Source organism: Hipposideros armiger, unplaced genomic scaffold (assembly GCF_001890085.2).
Source record: "Hipposideros armiger isolate ML-2016 unplaced genomic scaffold, ASM189008v1 scaffold_429, whole genome shotgun sequence".
In the NCBI taxonomy this organism is placed as follows: Eukaryota; Metazoa; Chordata; class Mammalia; order Chiroptera; family Hipposideridae; genus Hipposideros; species Hipposideros armiger.
Window position 1 is genome coordinate 215,307 of NW_017731779.1, and position 19,382 is coordinate 234,688.

Genomic DNA, 19,382 nt, shown 5'->3' on the forward strand with positions numbered 1-19,382 from the left:
ATTGTCCACATTCCTCCCAGGGTCTCCACGTTTCCCCTAGCTTATCCTATCTCAGGAAGCAAGGCCCCCAACGTTCATGACCACCCTCCCTCTCTCCCTTTACTGTGTTGCTCCGTTTGTTTCTTCCAGAAGAGGTGAAATTAAACCCCAAGGCCAGAGTGTACAGTTGCACAGATTAAGCATTGCAGAATCTTGGGTAGTGCTTTCACATCACTCCCTACTCAGAAATGATCTCACCCTCACCATGCATATGTGCAGTGCACAATCTGTACAACCATACTCAGCAGCCCTGTATACGGACCCCAAACCAGAACAGGCATAACAAGTTTTATTCATTCATCTGTTTATTCACTCATTCAACTCAATCAATATTATTGTGTCTAGCATGCACCAGACATTGATGGGTACTGGGCAAATATGAGTAAATAATAATGTATAATCCCTGCCTTCAAGGAACGCATACCTCAAGTCTAGACATGTCAACAATGAGTAACATTACAGAGCAGAGCATGCCAACCCGGAAGGAAATTCACATGCACTCTTAGCATCAGGCTTACCATGTTTGGGTTGGCTTTATGTCGAAAGCAGGTGATGCTCACCACGTATGGCCAATCATCAGGTTCCATCAGCACTCCAGCGGCATGAGCACACGTGACGTGGAAGGAGGCCGGGCAGCGGCCATAGGAACACTGGATACAGGCTCCCGAGACTCTCTTAACCCGGTATCTGCAGAAGATGCATTTCTGGAAGGTTCAAACAAAGAAGAGCATCGATTCCAACTCTGTAACTCAGCTAACTTCCACACACTTCACAGAATAACAGCAATTAGAGATGAAACAAACCTATTGCATCAACAAGTCCTGACCCTCCAGGAGCCCAAGTAGTGAGAGCAACTGTGGTGCTGTAAGCTGCATACTTTCAAGAAAACACACTGCAACGGTTACAGCCTCCCAGACACATGCTGAGATACTTCCTGTGAGTAAGAAAGCCAAACCCTTTTGCACATGGTTCTCCAGGCACAGAGTTGCAGGAAGGCGCCAAGGGTGCTCCTATAAATCACCCATGAATGCTAATGCTACTTCTCTGTTATCTCCTGCATGGCAGGCCTTTCTGTATATCAAGAGAGAGAATATGGTTTTGGAGGACAGGCACACACTTGCCTAAATTAGATGAGGTCTTCAAAAATATCCAAATAGCACACAGATGGGCTAAGTTTTCCATTTGCAAGGAAATGTAAAGTGTTAAATGGTCCAATGTGCAAACTAGGGGTTCAAGTGTTTAATAATCCAAATCTGAACCCTTCGTGACTGACACAAAAATATGCCTCCCAAAGTGAGAAAATTGAAAATCATCCCAAAGGGCATAATTTGGTTGAATATCTATAGCTGCCTATGCCTGGGGAAGAGAGAATGAAAATAAAAACAGCAATAATGATTACCACAATCTGAAAATTAAATTGCATACAATTAGCCCTAAACATCATCAGTACAATTGTTATGAGAGATGGGAAAATTCAAACAGCTTCACTAAATATAAGATTTGAGAACTGATACTGGAGGGTTAGGAAAAAAGGGCTATATAACAACATAGGGTCAGGTTCAGAAAGCAAAAGAAACAGAATGACCCAAAAGCTCGACTTTTCACTCCTAATGATAAAAATGGTCTGCAAGGGCCGGCCAAGTGGCACGTTGGTTGGGAGTTGGCTTGGGGCACCGGCTCTGGGAGGCGGTACCCCAGTTCAGGTCCCGCATTGGGGGCCGGTGTCGCTGCGCTCTCTACCTCTGGGGTGGTGGGCGGCGGCTCGGCCTGGGGGTGGGCTGCCGTGGATCTCCAGTGGCAGCATGGGCTGTGGTGGGGCTGGCCGGTGGCTGGCGTGCGCTTCCGTGGGCTGCTGTAGAGTGTCGTGGGCGGCCGCAGGCGGCTGCCTCGCCCAGGAGGAGCGCAATGGTGGTGCTGGCATGGGCCGGTGGGGCGGTGGCAGCGGCGGCTTGTCTGTTCCCCTCCCCGAATTTGCCAAAAAAAATTTTTTTTTTAATGGTCTGCCATATGGTCAAATGCTGGTACAACTACACTTCTTTTATAGCCACATTTTCCTTCCTGGGGCAAAAAAGGTATTTAAACTCAATGCCTTTTGGGGGCTGTAATATTTTATCATGGACCTGCAAGAATCGATGTGCACTTAACTTCTGACTCCTCTTTGCCTTCACATCTAATCAGCCACTTTAGTCTTACAGATTCTTTACCTTAATCTTGCTCTGATCCCTCTCTACCCATCTATCCCAGCGGCCACTGCCTCTGCCTCTCCCCATGGTGTCTTGCCCGGCATAGTAATGGTTTCCTAACTGGTCTCTCCATCTCTTATTTCATTCTATTTTGATTCATCTTCCCCAGGCCTGCCAGAATGATCCCTTTACAACATAAATCCTATGTCGCCCCCCTGCTTAATGTCCTTCACAATGGCTTCTCCTTATCTCCAAGACATTCCAGAAAAAAAGGAAACAGCATGAGATGAAAGAGGAAAGCTTATAAAAGGCCCTTCCTTCATGGTCCATCTGACCAGTATTATTTCTCACTAGTCCCCATAAGGGCCCTACGTTCCAGACATTTAGCTGATCTTCCTATACATCTGTACTCGATGTACAATTAAGCATTTTTAAGTGGGAGGTTAAGGATGTGGCTTAGCTGATTAAGAAATTACAGGGGGAGGGAGAGAAAATGAACACACCATGGTACTAAAACAAGACCCATTATAATCTGAATAAAAGCATTACTTAATATCTTATCTGGACATCTCTTTCGTACCAGTTTCAGTACATACATTCTTGGTAATTTTTGGTATTTTGGTACCTTTTTGACAGTTCCAATCATTTGAAATGTGATGACAGATATAACAGCAAAAACTCGTATCAGAAGCCCCAGGCATAATCAATCTTTTAAGAGCCTAATCATACCACACAGAGGTCGGCATTTGAATCAGTTCAGTTATTAACAGATGCATAAAAGGAGAAAATATTTCCTGTTTTCCCAATTAAACAGGATTTTTTTTAAGAGTAGGAAAGAGTATTATAACTTAATAATTAATGGACTGGTAACTCTCAGCTTCTTCCACCATTAACTTTCTCACTAAACAGAGGCCTCCAGACAGGGTGAAAGAGACAGAAAACACATAAGCCCAGTGACGATTCAATCCTTGGAATCTAGTAATGGAAGTAACCCCCTTTCTGATGAAAACCAGGCCTGGTCATTTCCAAGGAAAGAGCCAGTATCCTTAGAAAGTTAACCTAACCGTAGACTATTGTAATTCAATGTTTTGGAATATGTTTATTCACAGGTTGAGAAGTTTGACTTAAATATCAAATAGGTTCTTGCTGAGATAGAGAATTCCACAAAACCCAGTAGGGGAGCCATTCTGTATCCTGCAGTACAGTCTACATAGTCCTCAATTAACATCCTTGATAGGGTCTGTGACTTTAGGCAAAATGATGTATAACAAAACCAATTTTATCATAAGCTAATTGATATAAACAAGAGTTAAGTTCTTATAGCACCTCATCAACATTATAAAGAAACAGCACTGAATGAAAAGACCTGCTGTATTTCCAAACCCATTTTCACTTGCTTGCTACTAAGCCAGTTGCTCTCTATCTAACCTGGCTAAAAAAAAACATGTTTCAATTTGACACATACAAATGCCTGGGCTATAGAATTTAATTCGGTAAGGCAAAAATTGAGACAAATAAGACACTTCTTAAGAAAGTTACAATGGATAAGCATTATGAAACAAGTAAGGGCAAAATGCTATATGAAACTAGAATGACTGCAGCAATGTGTTATTCTTAGGGGCTTTAAAGAAACACAATGACTGACTGGATCAAGATGGTGGGCTCAGCCTCTGCTACCATCCATCCAACTTCAAATCCTAAATAAAGATATAGGGAAAGGAATGAAACTGCAATAGCACTAACAAGAAAAAGTGCAACTAACTCCAAGAAGCAGATCCCCAGCATAAAGCTATTAGTAGGTTTCTCTGAGGGGACAGTTCTGGCAAGGCCAATACCAAGAGTGAAAGTAAATACCAAAAAGACAAGCTACCCCACTGTTGGACCAGCCCATGTCCCACCCTGCCCCCAATCATCTTCAGCAGGTGAAGTAATCTGATCTGATCTGAATCTGAGACCTATGATCTTACCCATCATTCACCAACAAGACAAGCGGGTCCTCATTGGGCTGAGAAAGGAATTAGTGCATCTAAGATGTACCACTAAACACCAATAGATACTTTTAAAATCACAAACATTTAAGGAAAACCAACCCCATAAAAGAGGAGTGCTGTAATTAATAAACAGAAGAGTATCTGACTTAAGGAGTCAGATAAGTGGAAATGGAAGATGAGTTTAAAAGAGGTATAGTACATATTTTGATAGCGATTCCAAAATATTTCCCATCAATTTTAAAAACAGTAATAACTACACACACTTCTAAGAATATAAACATATTATTATCAAAAGAGATCAAGATATGTGCTGTACACCTGAAGCTAAAGCTGAATAATACTGAATGTCAACTATAATTAAATATACATATGGTCATGGGATGTAAAGTAGAGCATAGGGAATATAGTCAACGGTATAGTAACAGCTATATACAATGTCAAAGGGGTAGTAGACTAGGAGAGGGGCTTATCACTTTGTGAGGGGTGTAAATGTCTAAGCATTATATTGTTTTCCACACCTGAAACTAATAAAAAAATCAAGATATGCTGAATATTGGAATGGACCCCACTGAAGATCAAATGAGCAACTGGAAGATAGAGAATCTAGATTGTACAGAACATAGAAAAAAATGTGATAAAGAAGGAAAATGGAACACAAATGCTAAACGGTATGCAGAAACAATCCAGATGTTTTATTACCTTTCTAAAAGACATTATAGAGGAGCAGAAATACAGAAAATAAAAAATTTCCAGGTCTGAAAAATGGACCAATAAGCAAGGCTATTTAAAAAAAAAAACAGGGCCAGCCAAGTGGAGCCTTGGTTAAGAGTTGGCTTAGGAGCACCAGCTCTGAGCAGCAGGGCCCCAGTTTGGATCCCACATGAGGGCTAGTGATGCTGCACCCTCTACAGCTAAGATGGTGAACAGCAGCTTGACCTGGAGCTGCTGGCGATGACGTAGGCCACAGCCCCTGCTGCAGTGGGCTGCTGTAAGCTACCACGAGTGGCCGGCAGCCAGCATGAGTGGCTGGCAGCCAGCGTGAGCTGCTGTGAGCAGCTGTGCAATGGCCAGCGACCAATCTGCCTCACTCGGGAAGAACGTAATGATCACAATACCAACATGGGCCAGTGAAACAACTAGACTGAAGAACAAAAGGACAGCAACTTATTGGTTCCCCTCCCCCAATTCCCCAATAAAATCTTTAAAAAATATATATTAAAAAAAAAAGCCCTAGACACATCTTGAACCTCCAAATAAAAAAAGGAAAGTCCCAAAATCTTCCAGAGAAGAGAAAAATCAGATTATCATCAGATCTCTAACCTGCAACAGTGCCTGCTAAAAGGCAATGGAACAATGTCTTTCAACTGCTGGAAAATAATTAAATTTGGTCTATATCCACCCATATTATCATTTAAATATGAGGGCAATCATAAATGTTTTTTTCTTTTTCACATTCAAGGATCAGAAATATGCATGAAGAGTGGCCAGTCGAGTGGCTCAGTTGGTTAAGAGCGAGAGGAGCTCTGAGCAACAAGGTTGCCAGTTCGATTCCCACATGGGCCAGTGACGCTGCGCCCAAGCTGAGCTGCCACTGAGCTGCCAACAGGTGGCAGGATGGCTCAGCTGGTGAGAGCAAGTGCTCCTAACAACAAGGTTGCTGGTTCAACTCCCACATGGGATGGTGGGCTGTGCCTCCTGCAACTAAGATTGAACATGGCACCTTGAGCTGAGCGGCCATGAGCTGCTGACGGGTGGCCAGATGGTGACTGGACTTGGAGCTGAGCTAGCTGCACCCTCCACAACTAAGATCAAAGGACAACAACTTGGCTGTTCCCCTTTCCCAATTCCCCGACACTGTTCTCTTTCCCCAATTCTCCAATAAAATCTTTAAAAAAAAAAAAGAAAGAAAGAAATATGCATGAAGATGCGAAGGTCTACCAAAATGCTAAATATATGGGTAAAACTAAATGAATATTGACTTTATAAACAATAATAGTAATGTCTTCTGGGTCTTAAATCTAGAGAAAAGTTAAATAGTAGCATATAAGGAAGCAGTGGTAAAAGTAAAGTTTTAAATATTCTATCTAACATTCTTAAATTGTCTGGGAAAAGGGTAAAAGTACCAATTAACTGATAGTCTGTAAAAAACAGAATAAGGAAAAATAACAAATTCAAACAAAAACAGGAAAGGAAGGAAAAAGAAACAGGACAACTGGGAACAAAGGGAAAGCACACTATAAATCAGCAGAACTAAACCCAAATATATCAGTAATTATGTTAAATGTAAAAAGACTAAACTTTTTATAGACCAGAGGTAGCAAACTTTTTCTTAAAGGACCAGATAATAAATATTTTAGGTTTGTGTGCCATACAGTCCCAGTTGCAACTACTCAACTCTGTCACTGTAGTACAAGCAAAATCAATCACAGATAATCTGCAAATGATGGTATGGCTGTGTTCCAAAAAAACTTCATTTACAACTTCATTTACAACAACAATTAGCTTAGCTTGCTAACCCCTGCCTTAGGCCACGGACACATATTTAAAGTTAGTAAGTTGTGAAATAATAAAATTAGTATTTAAGAAAGATCATTCTAGCAGCAAGGTGGATAAAGGATGAACTGGTGGGAAAAGAAAGCACAAAGGAAGCTATGGATATACTACACAAAGGATGATGAGTACGTGGACTAGGGAAACGGCTATCAGGAGGAAGGTAAATTTTGAGTGTCTTTTACTCTTCTTGCCTGTTGTTGACAGCGAGTCTGTATCTTCCTCTAAATAGAACAACTCTATTTAGCTCAAGGTCAGGGTTGGACAGTCTGTCTTGTGTGGGAAAGAACCTCTCTAGCAGCTGCCTAAGTCTAAAAATGGATGAGGATAGAGGCGACGCCAATTTCTAGAGGGATGGAAATAGAAGGGAGCTGGTGAACAGTAAGATTATCAGGCACTTAAAAGTAGGGAAGGTTCAGAAAGACAGGGCCATTCTTCCTGCAGCTCGCTGTTCAAGGTGCTAGTGAAACAGATGAGGAGCCAAGTCCTGGATGGCAATTACTAAAGGAGGTGTGAGAAGTCAAATGGGACAGCCTAGAGAACCATCACTCTGAGTTGAGAAGAGGCTGAGGTCCAGGGAGACCAACCAGCATGGTGAAGAAAGGCTGACACAGGTGACACGAGAGTGACTTTAAGGTGTCATTCACCTTTATGGTTTCCTAGTAAGGATGCCTGAGACATAACGGCTGCTCAGTCAATGTCTGCTGAACTAAACTGAATTCAAACAAGACTTTGATAAAGTGATAGACCTGCTCATCTATATCCTCAACAGTGAAAAAGGACCCTCATTATATAACTATGCCGCCTCTGAATCACCGGGAGGCCGGCTTAAAACACAGATCGCTGGCCGCATCCCCAGAGTTTCAGTACTCTGGGCTGGGAACATTGAATTTGCATTTCTAACAAGTTCCCAGTGATGCTGATGATCCACGGATCACACTTTGAGAACTACTGGGTTGGAGGGTTAAAGGGTTAAATTAAAGGGTGTTGATTATTCTGAGAGCCTCTATAGAATAAGGGAATTCAGGAAGTACAACACTTTTTCATCTATTCTCTGTCAAGAGCTGAGAGAATTCTCAGGCGAGTATGATTTATAGAGCACTGTACTTTCTTGGAGGACTGGATTTCCAAACATATTCCAATGGCATAGGCCATTAAGGCTCCTAATGGATTGAGGAATTAATGAAGTATCTGGCAATGAGGCTTTGTGTATCATTAGATTCCTTGAGCACAGAGCTTGGCAAAGGGCATCAAAAAATGATGAGCTGTGAAGGAGTTCAAGGTTCAAAGCACACCCCTTTCCCTTTTTTTCCTTTCAGTATGATTGGTAGTATGATTTTATTGTTGTTTTGCCAATTTTATGGTTCTTTTTTCTTCCATAAACAGGTAGGTAATTCCAAAACAGGTACAAATGCTTTTTATTTTAATTAGTCCTTCCCTAACAGACAAATAAAAGGTAATGATAATGATATATTAGCTAATTCCTTTTTCCTTTTGCTCTCCAAAGGCACTTTTTCCCCAAGCACTACACAACAAGCTAACATTCCCAACTCAAACAGGGAATAATGCTGGAATCAATGAACGTCACCATTGTTGCAGGCAAGTCAGAGGTCTGAGGCTAAAAGTTTCATTTTGCTCCAAGTTTTTAACACAGGTTTTAAAACAGAAGACTTTTCTTTTTATAAACTCAAGAAATGTATGTTCTACTCATCAGTATTCATTAGGTCCATCACTCATGTGCCAATACTGGCCAGTGCTGGGGGAACACTGATATGATAAGTGTTCTCAGTTCTACAGCTAGAAACTTGCCATCCAGGGAGGGGAAAACATACATGTAAACAACTTAGCCAGGAGGGAAGCATAATGCAACAGCTGTCATATGACAGCAAGTTTCAGAAGGAGCAGAGTGAGGAGTAGACTGATACCAAGAGAAATCAGTTTACCCAGGGAGCTAAAGAGCAGCTGGGGAGAGAGGGAAAGGCAAACATGGAAACCCAGGTCCCCCGTGGACTGACACTGCAGGGAGGGCTTGAGCTGCTTTTGTGAGAGGCAGCAATTCACATGCAGTCTCACGCCACTTTAGCCACACAGAATTGTTCTGCTCTCAGCTGTCCAGGGATGTTACAAATAGCAGACACCATGAAATGGTACAGTAAAACTCAATTCTGAATATGCATGCATCAGCTCAGAAGTCCTCTGTCTCTCTAGCAGCTCCCCCCCACCAAGAAAAAGTTATTTCTCCACTTCAAGTTCAGAGCATTAAAATAAATGACTCATGATGTCAAGTGTGTTGAATTAAACCCTTATTTATGACATATATCAGAAGCCATTTATCTCACTGCTTTTTGTTTGGTGAGATTCACTCTGCAAAAGGTGAGAAGCTAAGCAAAACTCAAGCAGCAGACTGAAGGGGAAAGGGCGGCGAAATGAGCTCAGCCAGGCCAAGGGACAGAGCGGCAGACTCGGGCAGAGGTGGCGGGGGTCAGAGCCAAGACTGCACTTACTCAGAACAGGGCCAGAGAGTCATTGGTGGCCCAGAGAAAGGTTAAACAAGAATCACAAAAGAATTTTAGAACTGAAAAGGCCAAAATGATTCAGGCATAAAATGACAAATTAACAATTAACTCTTGAAAAGTACTGGTCAACAGCCCAATCACACATTGTTCCATTTTGGATTAGCAGATATGCCACAGGGAAGGGCACCAAAGAGGAATCTTTCTGGAAAAACCTTTTAATCCTAGCATCAGAACTGACTTCACATAGTAGGTGCTCAATAAATATCCACTAAGTAAATAAATGATTGTTTCCTTATTATATATGTGTTAATTCATTCTTTTAGCCATTTCAATACTTATTAAATATCTTCTATATAAAAGGCATTTTAAAAAATGGGAAAAGAGATACAAAAATAATAAAGATAAAAATCTGCGTATTCAAGGAGCTTAAACAGGCATACAAGAATATCCATGACAAAAGCTTTGCAGTGGTAATCATGATAAGCAAGACAAAAAAGTGCTACTGGATTTGGAAAGAGAGGGTTGGACCAGCAGAACAAAGGTACGGCCTGCTGGTTTCCTACCTCAACCCCAGCACGTCCACCATTCTTCTACTGAGATCTAGAAGAGGGGCAATAGAGGATGAACTTCATGACAGTCACTTAAGGGACACCAAATACAGGACAAATAAGCAGGTATGACTCTGCTTGGACGGCTCACGTCACGTGGCAGGAGGGGCTCAGGCAGGTGACCTGGGCACCACTCTGAAGTGAGGACCACGAGTCACCAAGACTAGGCACTGCTGGATCAGTTCCATTAGGCTGGCTCCTGAGGGCTCATCATATAGTAAAAATGCAGTTTCTCCACAGTCTTAAGTTTCCTAAATTAATTTCTTGGAATTCAGACGCTATATGCAATGCTTCTGTGCCAGGTCGGGCACTGTCTTGGAGTGTTGGGGACATGCTTGTGGCACACTGGCTGAGCCTGCAGTGGGGACACAGGGTGGCCACGTGGCTCAGTGCAGCTGCCCAGCAGGGTGTCAGAGAACTAGGGAAGCCAGCAAGAGCAGGTGGGCTTGGAGTTCATCGTGAAGAACTAGCAGGTTTTAGCCAGTGCACATGCAATGGGATAAAAGAAGATGGACACTGTAGATGGATGTAACAACATTCAGAGGCGGAAAACCATGAGGTAAAATAGAGTTAAGAAGTGTGAGCACAACTAAGGGATGGCAGGCTAGAAAGGCAAGACCTCGGAAGATCTTGGACAGCATGCTGACACAAACCTCACTTTCACTCGCCAAGGTGAAAGAATGACGATGGCTTAGTAGTAGCAGCTAATTTTTATATGGAAAATAGAACTACTATTTTATTACAGTACTCTGGGTGGATCAGGTTTAAACCTCAGGCAACCACACAACGCCCCGGAGCAGCCCATCCAGAAAATCAGAATGACCTTTGCCTCAGAGTGTCTGTTGGTCAGACATGTCTCTTTGCTTGTCCATCTTTTGCTCCTTTGGAGTTGGGCAAATTCTATTCATCTTCTTATCAAAGGAACCTGGCACAGTGTACAAACTAAATATCTGGGGAGTACCCCAACTAAATACCATCTTCCTCCTGGCTTCCCTATGGGGACAGTATTACATAGTTGTTAGAAGCATGGACTGGGAAGACCTGATTTTGAATTCTAGCCCAGCACAGGCACAAGGAGCAGCAAAAATAACATGGCTGGAACACACAGAAGTGAAGGGGTGAGAAGGGTGGGAAAGAAACAGCCTCTGAGTGTTTCCTGCCCTTCTTTCCTACCACCCCTCAGCAGAAAAGCAGAACTTCGCCTCAGCACTCACTACCTGGGCTGTCAGAAAACCCAGACATAGGAGCAGCATTTACAAATAAATTAAATACCAAAAGCAACATCACAATCTCATGTTGAAAGAGGCAGTTCACTAATAGTATATACCAGCATTTGCTGAATCACAAAATATGAGATGTTATCTATGCTGAGAAAAATGAATCACTCATCATTTCTACTCCTCTAACAGCTTGTTTGGGTTCCATCCCTCATTTCAAGTTTACTTCACATTTAAAGGGTGACAGGGGCATACAATTACAGCATATAGAGAGCTTTGGAACAAATATTATTCTGAGTACTTATTGTCACTAAACATCTTTCAGCTGATGGGCAGGGAAAGCAAGCTTCCTAAACCACAAAATAAACATTCTCTAAGTACTTTCGTATTTGCATTTTTATTTCTTTTTGTTTCTTAATATTAAAGAGCACCTGTTTCCTAGAGGACATTTCATTATTTGAAATTGTTGTTTATAAGAGATCAAACAGATATTCTTACTCTCTCTGAATAAAGCATTTAATCGAACTCAGAATTATTGATTATCTACTTTTTTAACAAAAGGCACTCTGTCTTTTTTGGCACAATTTGGCCCTGCTAAAGTCACTGATGTGTGTGCTCTCTACCCTATAAAAAATTTACTGAGATTTGCAAACTGACTTATAACCTAGGATTTCTAAACTCTTATTTTTTAGATCTCTCTGAATTAATGTTAGAAATAATAATATTTTAACCATTTAATTCTCAGTATTAGATTAAAAAAATAAACACAATTTTCCTGTTTGACACAATTTAGGAAGGCTGGCTTGATAAGCCTTCTACTGCTCCAAGAGCAGGCCAAAAAAAAAAAATCTGTATTTATTATGAACGTAAGAGATGCTTTGCTACTGGTATTATCAAATCATAAATTAAGACACATATCTATTTATTTCTGGCCTCGAGCTTGAAGGCCTAAAGATATCTGACCAAAAATGCAGAATAGATCAAAGATAAAGATGAACTACCCATAGCAATACATATTTGTTTTGAGACAGTACAAACAACCAATCCCATGCAAGTTGCAGTGTTGTTTTGTTCAATGTTTTCTTAGAGAAGTGTGTATGGTTTCTCAAATCCCCGTTTTCTGTATGTTTATTGAAACTGCATTCATTGGCAAGGTCTGGGACTGAACAGTAAAGGCATCTCCCATCCGCTAATCTGCAATGAAGGACTTCGGTCCCACAAGTCAGGTTTTAAGCACCTCTCTCTTATCCAACTTCCCACAGGCATTTTTTTTAACATTTTAAATGAACACTTATATATACCTCTCCTGCATATACTTATCTTGGTGAATGGTATTTATTTGAGTGGTGGGGAAAAGGAAAAATAAAGCGATCTCCTCGTTTTTCTTTGGTAACTGTGTGGCAATGGGCCTTTGATAAAGACCTTCCCAGACCATGTGGTCACTAAGGATTTCGCGCGGGCTTCAGACAAAGACATTCCTGAACTGTACGGTCAACAAGACTTCCGCGTTTAACATTTCCAAATTCCTACCTCACCTAAGAGCCAGTCAGGAACTGACACAATGGCCACATGTCCTAATAAGGAACCCAGAAACCTCAGGGTATATAACCCCGAGTCCTGCCCAGGTCGGGGCTCAGCCTCTGGATGTGAATCCACTGAGCCAGTGCCGGCATTAGTAAAAGTTGCTTCCCACGCCTTGGTATCCTGTCTCTTTGTCTGGGTTCCCCGCAACAACTGCACAAGCTGCTTGCTGGGGCACGCTTCCTGTTCTGAGCACCAGGAGCTGTCCCAAGGCCCCTGAATACACCTGACCTTTATTAGAAACTGTCACCCATGAATTGTTCTGTCTGTGGCCTACCCAAACCTCTTTGCCTCTTGACTTTCAATTATGCCAGTAGCAGATCACAGTGAGAAAATTTATGTTTAAGTTAAGGTACCCCAGCATCATGTCTCCAAATATAACTGAGGAAGCAGTGATGAAAAGCTATCAAGTCTGTGCAGAGCAGGCAAGTCCCAGGTGACCTTCCAGAGGGAAGAACCTCTCCAGTGGAGACAACTGTGGCCCTGAGTAGAGCTGATTCTGGGGATGAACCCTTGTGTGAACGCAGACTGTCCCGTCCAGAGCTCATCCCTTCTCCTGCAGCCTCTAACAACCACCATGCTCTGTTCAGGCTTCTAAGATGGTTGCTTCAGGAGAAAAACCACCTAACAATGAGTTTGGGGATTTATCTTCTAGACAAGTCAAATTGGGGGTTTCCAGTCACTTGAGATATTCTTTCTATCTTTCCCAATTTAGGGAGTGGACAACAGGCAGTAAAACAGGCTCTGGTCAAAGGTTTGGGACTGAATCCTAACACCGTCCCCATTGTGGCCTTGCATTGCTTTACTAATCAGGATATCGCTTCTGGATGATGTAGTGGGACTCCGTCTGAGGGCTAGTAAATGGTCACTGTTTTTTCACTGAATATTTGTGGGTAATTTCTCCAAGCTTAGCTGCCATACTGGTCAAGTAAAGAGTACAACAACAACTACTCCTCACGAAGCTCTTCTCAGGGTTAAAAGAACTAACCTACACAAAAGGTTTCACACAGTACCTGAGAAATAGTAAGAGCTAAGCAATATTGCCCCATCTTTTCCAAAATCTTATCCCTCTCCAACCCCAGCCCAATTCCTCACATGCTAAAGACAACTAAGCCTCTTCCTTCACCCAGATAATAGGGACCATCGGGCATGAAATTCCTCTGTCCTCCTCTCCACCTACGGATCCAGACAGTTTCAAAATATTTACACTCATAATGATAACTATGGATTTGCCACATATTATTATTTAATATACTGACAGAAAAGCAAGTTACCACATCACAAATTTAAAAGATATTCTAATAAGTGCATTTCAATATTAGTCCTTTGTAATCTGTATATTTTATTTTAAATATTTAAAAACATGTTTCTGAAAAATGGTCCACAGTCTTTCCCAAAAACTGCCAAAGGAGTCCATGAAACTAAAGAGTTAGGAGCCCCGACACAAAACAATAAAAAATGTCTACAGTCACTATGAATACAGAGATTACAGCCATGCACACACATGAACAGAGATTTCAAAGAATAAGAACAAATGAAAAACATCACGTTTAGATTAGTGGAATCGGGTTTTTCTTTTTTCTTTTACAGGCTGTCGTTTTATTGCTTTTACAGTAATAATAAAAGACAAGGCATACACCATGATAGTTAGAGCTATTTTTACTTTTCTGTTGTTTCAGAATCAGAACAGGTAGATTTGTTCCCACAATGAACCAAAGACACAATGTATTACCCTCAGTTTCCCTGCCTTTGCAACTAGCCATAAACAAGTCATAAAAAGGTGTTGCAGCAACAGAGAAATAAGGTAATTCCAGACATGCAGATTTTCTTCATGAAAATAACAATACCTTATTTACATTATCTACAATGTTCTCTGTCATAAAAAGAATTGGCTGACCACCTTCACACAGAAACTCAACTAGTCCAGCAATTAACTCTTCAGCCAAGGGGTGAAAAGATTAACTTCTTTTAAAAGTTCGTTTTAACTAAAAGTAAATATTTTTCAGATGCTAGGCCACATCTGACTTATTTTTGGGATGGCTTTTATAATGAGCTTTTCATTCTCCCTCTATTTCTTAATGGAATTTTCTCAATATTTAAAAATTCCATTTCTGTGAGATCCTTTCAAATAGAACAGTGAATTACCCAAGCAGATGTGTGAAGAATGCGTTCATACTCTGAGAGACATTTACTGCTTATATTATGGCTCATTGGCAATCATAAAACTAAAGTGTGGTCTTCTATCATCCACATTACCTTTTTTAAAGGATGAAGATAATCTGGCTCATCCTGAAATTCACACACCTTTATTTCTCTCTCTTGTGTAGGCCTGTGCATGAAGAGGGAGGCCCTTTAGCTGCTCCATGCAACGGGAGTCCATCTAGCTTCAGGGTAATAAAATACAAACTGCTTTTGTCTAAGTGTGTGTACATATATATTTTTAGTGCTTCAATATTGAGTCCAAAGTGGTACTTTTCAATGGTAAATTACAAAGAAAAAACATTATTCTTTGGAATCCTCTTCAAATAGCCCTGGTCAGATTAACGCAAAATGAGGAATCAGAAAAAAGAGTTCAAGCTCTCTAGGTTTTGGGGGTTTTTTGCTATAAAGGTAAGATTTGGGGCTCATCCTGCCTGCTGGTATCTGAGCACTGTTCAGGCTAATGTCAGGCCCTTGCCCCTACCTGCCCAAGTAGAGGCACTGACGATGCAGCGTGAGCTCCCAGGTCCCACTAGAGAGCAGGGTACCAGGGTGAGTGCTCCCATGTGTCTCTGAGCCCCAGTCTCCACAGCTGTACTTCACAGGATCACTGTGGGAATTAATGGGATAATGGATGCAGGCACGTTCTCTACACATAAAAGGCTTTACAAACATGGCCATTGTTACTATTTTCTTTAAAGGATGAGGCAAAAAAGGAAAGAAAGAACAGAATGTGATAATACACCAGTTCCTTTCAGGTTGCCAGAGTGAAAGGCACAAGAGTTTGAGTGTACAACACAAATGCAGCAGAAAAACAGATCACAGTGGTCACCAGGGGAGTGTACCACCAAGGGACAAAGGGTGGGATTTTTACACACATCTTCCCAAAACAGCATGGCAGACTTGCTGGATGTGTGGCTGGAGCCTTGTGTCAGGACAAGCACCAGAGCTCTTTTCAAATGAGTCTGTACCAAGTCCCCTTGTTCAGCCACACTCAGTGCCGCGTGTGTGTGTGTGTGTGTGTGTGTGTGTGTGTGTGTTCCTGCTGACAAGCAGATATGTTCATTCTTCAATCGTAGCTTCCCATTTCAATGGCAGATGTGATCATCACAGCTTACCTATTGATCACCTCAGTGTATGCTTTTTAGGTTTACTTTTATGATGGAAGGGAGAGGGGAGAATATCCTTACCAGACTAAGGGTTTTCATCAAGGACTTTGAAATAGTTTCTTCATTTTTTCTTCCCCAGCCATGTTTAATAAACTATTTTTTTTAATCAAGGTCACTAACATCACGTATCTATGTAGCTCTTGTCAAAATATAAGACACTAGATATCTGTGCTCACAGACCCTTCTTCAAGTATAAGGAGCATGTATTTCTGCTTTCTTCTAGAAGGAAAACCTCTTCCTTTAAATTATTTTAAATAAATTTTTTTAGTTTACAAAAACATCTATATGGTGGGATGGAAAAATTACTCTATTACTAGACTTGTGTGAAGCTGGACAAAATGTCACACAGCGTTTCTCTGTCTCTCTTGAGAAATTCAGCCCTCATTTAACTTATATTGGGTTAAAGCTATTCCTATGATAGTGACACATTAAAAGTTTCCATTGAAAATCATTTGAGAGCCCACAGGGAAGAAAGAGTCACCTGTTCAGGTTCACTTGAAATATTCATGAACTCAGCAGAGGATCAGATTAACAATAGAGCCCCCAAGCAGTAGAAGATTTTGGGTTTTTTCCCCAGGTTTTAGGCTTTATGATGGTCTTTTCACAGCTCAGCCCACCTGCTCATAAAATGCTTCTATGCTGTACCAGGATTATATTTTATCTTGCAAACTTTCATCTAATGATCAAGAACAGAATGTACCATTAATTCTTCCCTTTGCAGGTAGTGTAGTTATCAGTAGCCATATATGAGAAATCATGACAGTGGGTTGATACGGTGTGTGCTTAGTTTTTTAAAGTGATAGTTGGGCACATTGGATATATATCATAGGAAACAAAAACTCTTATAATATCAGTCAAATAGAAATATGCTTAGAAAGTTGTATTTGTCAGGGAAAAGGGGATATACCACACATCTCAAAGTCACGTGAAAATGACGCTATGTTTTGACTGGCCCACTGCACTGAACCTTATCTGGAAAGGTCGAACGGTGCAGCATAAAAAAAAACCTAGCCCATTCCAAAGCCATTCCTTCATTTGACCACACCAGACACTAATGCAGGTGAACCTTAACCCTTCTGAAAACATTTTAAACTTGATCAATTTAAAAGCAGCACCAGAGAGATTATTTTTCTTAGCAACAATCCACAAGCAATCTACTTGACTAGCGGAAAAAATGCAAAGAAAATCCTTTATCACAAAATAGTTTCCCGAATCTTTCCACCAATGAACCTTCCATCCATCCAAGAATGTCTTTTCCTCACTGCTGATAACAAGCTGGGGGATAAATATTTTATTTTTTTCTATAAAACCTCAACTGATGTTTTCAAATAAAATAAAAATAAAAATACTACATGCTACATGCTGCTGTCAAAAAGTGGCCCTAAAACAGGTAAATGTCATTTTAAAGGCTGTGTGTTAAAATATTCAGGAGAAAGAATCTACTTGTTAAGTTCATATAGAAAGCTCTGAAAAGGTTATAAGTGCATCTATCCAATTTTCTTCTACCTTGGGGCTGACCTACTGGGGATGCCATAGAAAGCCTGGCCTTGTGTAATGAGGGAGCTGGAGGTTTAGAGTTCTGGACAATAGCGGAGTCCCGGCCAAGAACCAAGGTGGGGGCTTGAGAGAGATTCTGCAGTGGCTCCCTAGTCAAGACACACTGGCAATGGGTGGCAGGAAGCTGCGCTCTGTTTTAAGCCACAGTTCAAGCTAAGGCATGGACCCATCTGATGGACCATCAACTCCCTTGAGAGACCTCTGACCTCTCACTTCAAACCTAGCAAAGTACCATCCGTCAAATATTAGCAAAAGAAAGGCCAACCCAGCAAATCATGGGAAGGATTTTTTTTTTTAGTCTAATTTAAATAGCTTCCATACCTTACCCTTTGGGAATTATATTCAGTAACTTTTTTTAACAAGGAAAATTTGGTTTTAAGGAGCTTATGGGAACATTTAACTTGGACTGGAAAGGTTATTTGCTCAGTGTTAGGCTAAAAGCCAAAATCCACTTTTAGCCAGAAATGATTTTAATATTATACCTCACAAGAGTATTGTGTCATGTGAGCAGTCGGCAGTGATAAGCAGTGTAGTAAAGTCATGACTTCCCCCAAAGACTCATTAAAATGTATTATTAAGTAGAAAAAAGTTCAGAAATTCCGAAAGGAAACCATCTGTACTATCTCAGAAACAGTAAAAATGCTTTCCAACTTATCACTTCTTTCGCTCTGCCTTCTCTACAAAACACTAAGTAAATGCTGTGAAGAACTAGATCCTGATGCAAAAGAGGATGAAAATGCCTTCAAGTTGGATGCACTATGATGTTCCACGTACAATTTTTCTTTAAATGTGCCACAGAGGAATAGATGACAAATTTGACCGACTGTAAAAAATAAATCTGGAGATTCCATGATTTTTAAAAATTATTCAACCCACAAAATATATTAAAATATATAAAACTAGAAACATCTTAAAGAAAATACTAACTTTTTCCAGTTTAATGTTTATAATTCTAAATGTTAATAATGCCAATATTTTTCCTCTTTCTTTGTTTTGGTCTTTAACGTGTGTCAAATTTTTTTCCCTTCATCAGTTCTTGAAAATTTTCTCCCACCTCTTCAATTAAAAAAAAAATGTAATGACTTCATTTAAATCAAACAAATGTGCTTTAGAAAGCTCGACCAAATATCGACTTTCTTACCCAATCCTGCAAGAATGTGAAAGCACATTTGCAAAGGCGTTCCAAGCTGCTATGGAAACGACATTCTTTTCTTCACAATCACAGTGCTCTCTCGGGCTGAGGACTGCTGGCACACAGGCTCCCAATCCAAGCCCATTGACAGCTTGTGGAGTGGACAGATGAGGCGTGGAAAATATTTTAAATTAGTTCATTTATCTTGTTGAGACACAGGAAACAGCAACAAATTTCTCACATAAAAGAAAGAAAAAGAAAGACAATGCACCCCTAGCAATGTGTAGCAAATTCAGTCCATTAAGTCAAACCCTTCAGACTATTCCATACTGCCTAATAACAGCCACATGTCACATCCTGAGGTGGTTTTTTTAACCATCAAAAGATCCAAAAGGATAGCTGGAAATCACTGACTGCTTCTGATTTTTTGATGGACTCAAATTTAGGGAGCCAAATAGTTTTCAATGTTTTCTGACTGATCCCAAGCAGATCTTGGGCCAATATTAATCCTGATTAATAAGTCTAGGAAACTTCAATAAAGAACTGAAATTTCTTAAAGGAGAGCTCAAAAATGCCACATTTGGATAAGGCTAGGCAAAGGTCATTTCAGGAGAGGATGTGAACCTTCCCTAAGAGGAAA

At 40.8% G+C, this 19,382-nt stretch overlaps 1 protein-coding gene across 3 annotated transcripts in view; it reads right to left on the reverse strand.

Moving 5' to 3' along the window:
* KDM4C (lysine demethylase 4C) overlaps positions 1 to 19,382 on the reverse strand; it is a 447,429-nt gene that overhangs the window by 66,925 nt on the left and 361,122 nt on the right. For all 3 annotated transcript variants that reach the window (XM_019664744.1, XM_019664743.1, XM_019664745.1), the window contains one exon: positions 558 to 743. In XM_019664744.1, coding sequence (XP_019520289.1) covers positions 558 to 743 — 186 coding nt within the window. The remainder of the gene's footprint in view (positions 1 to 557; positions 744 to 19,382) is intronic.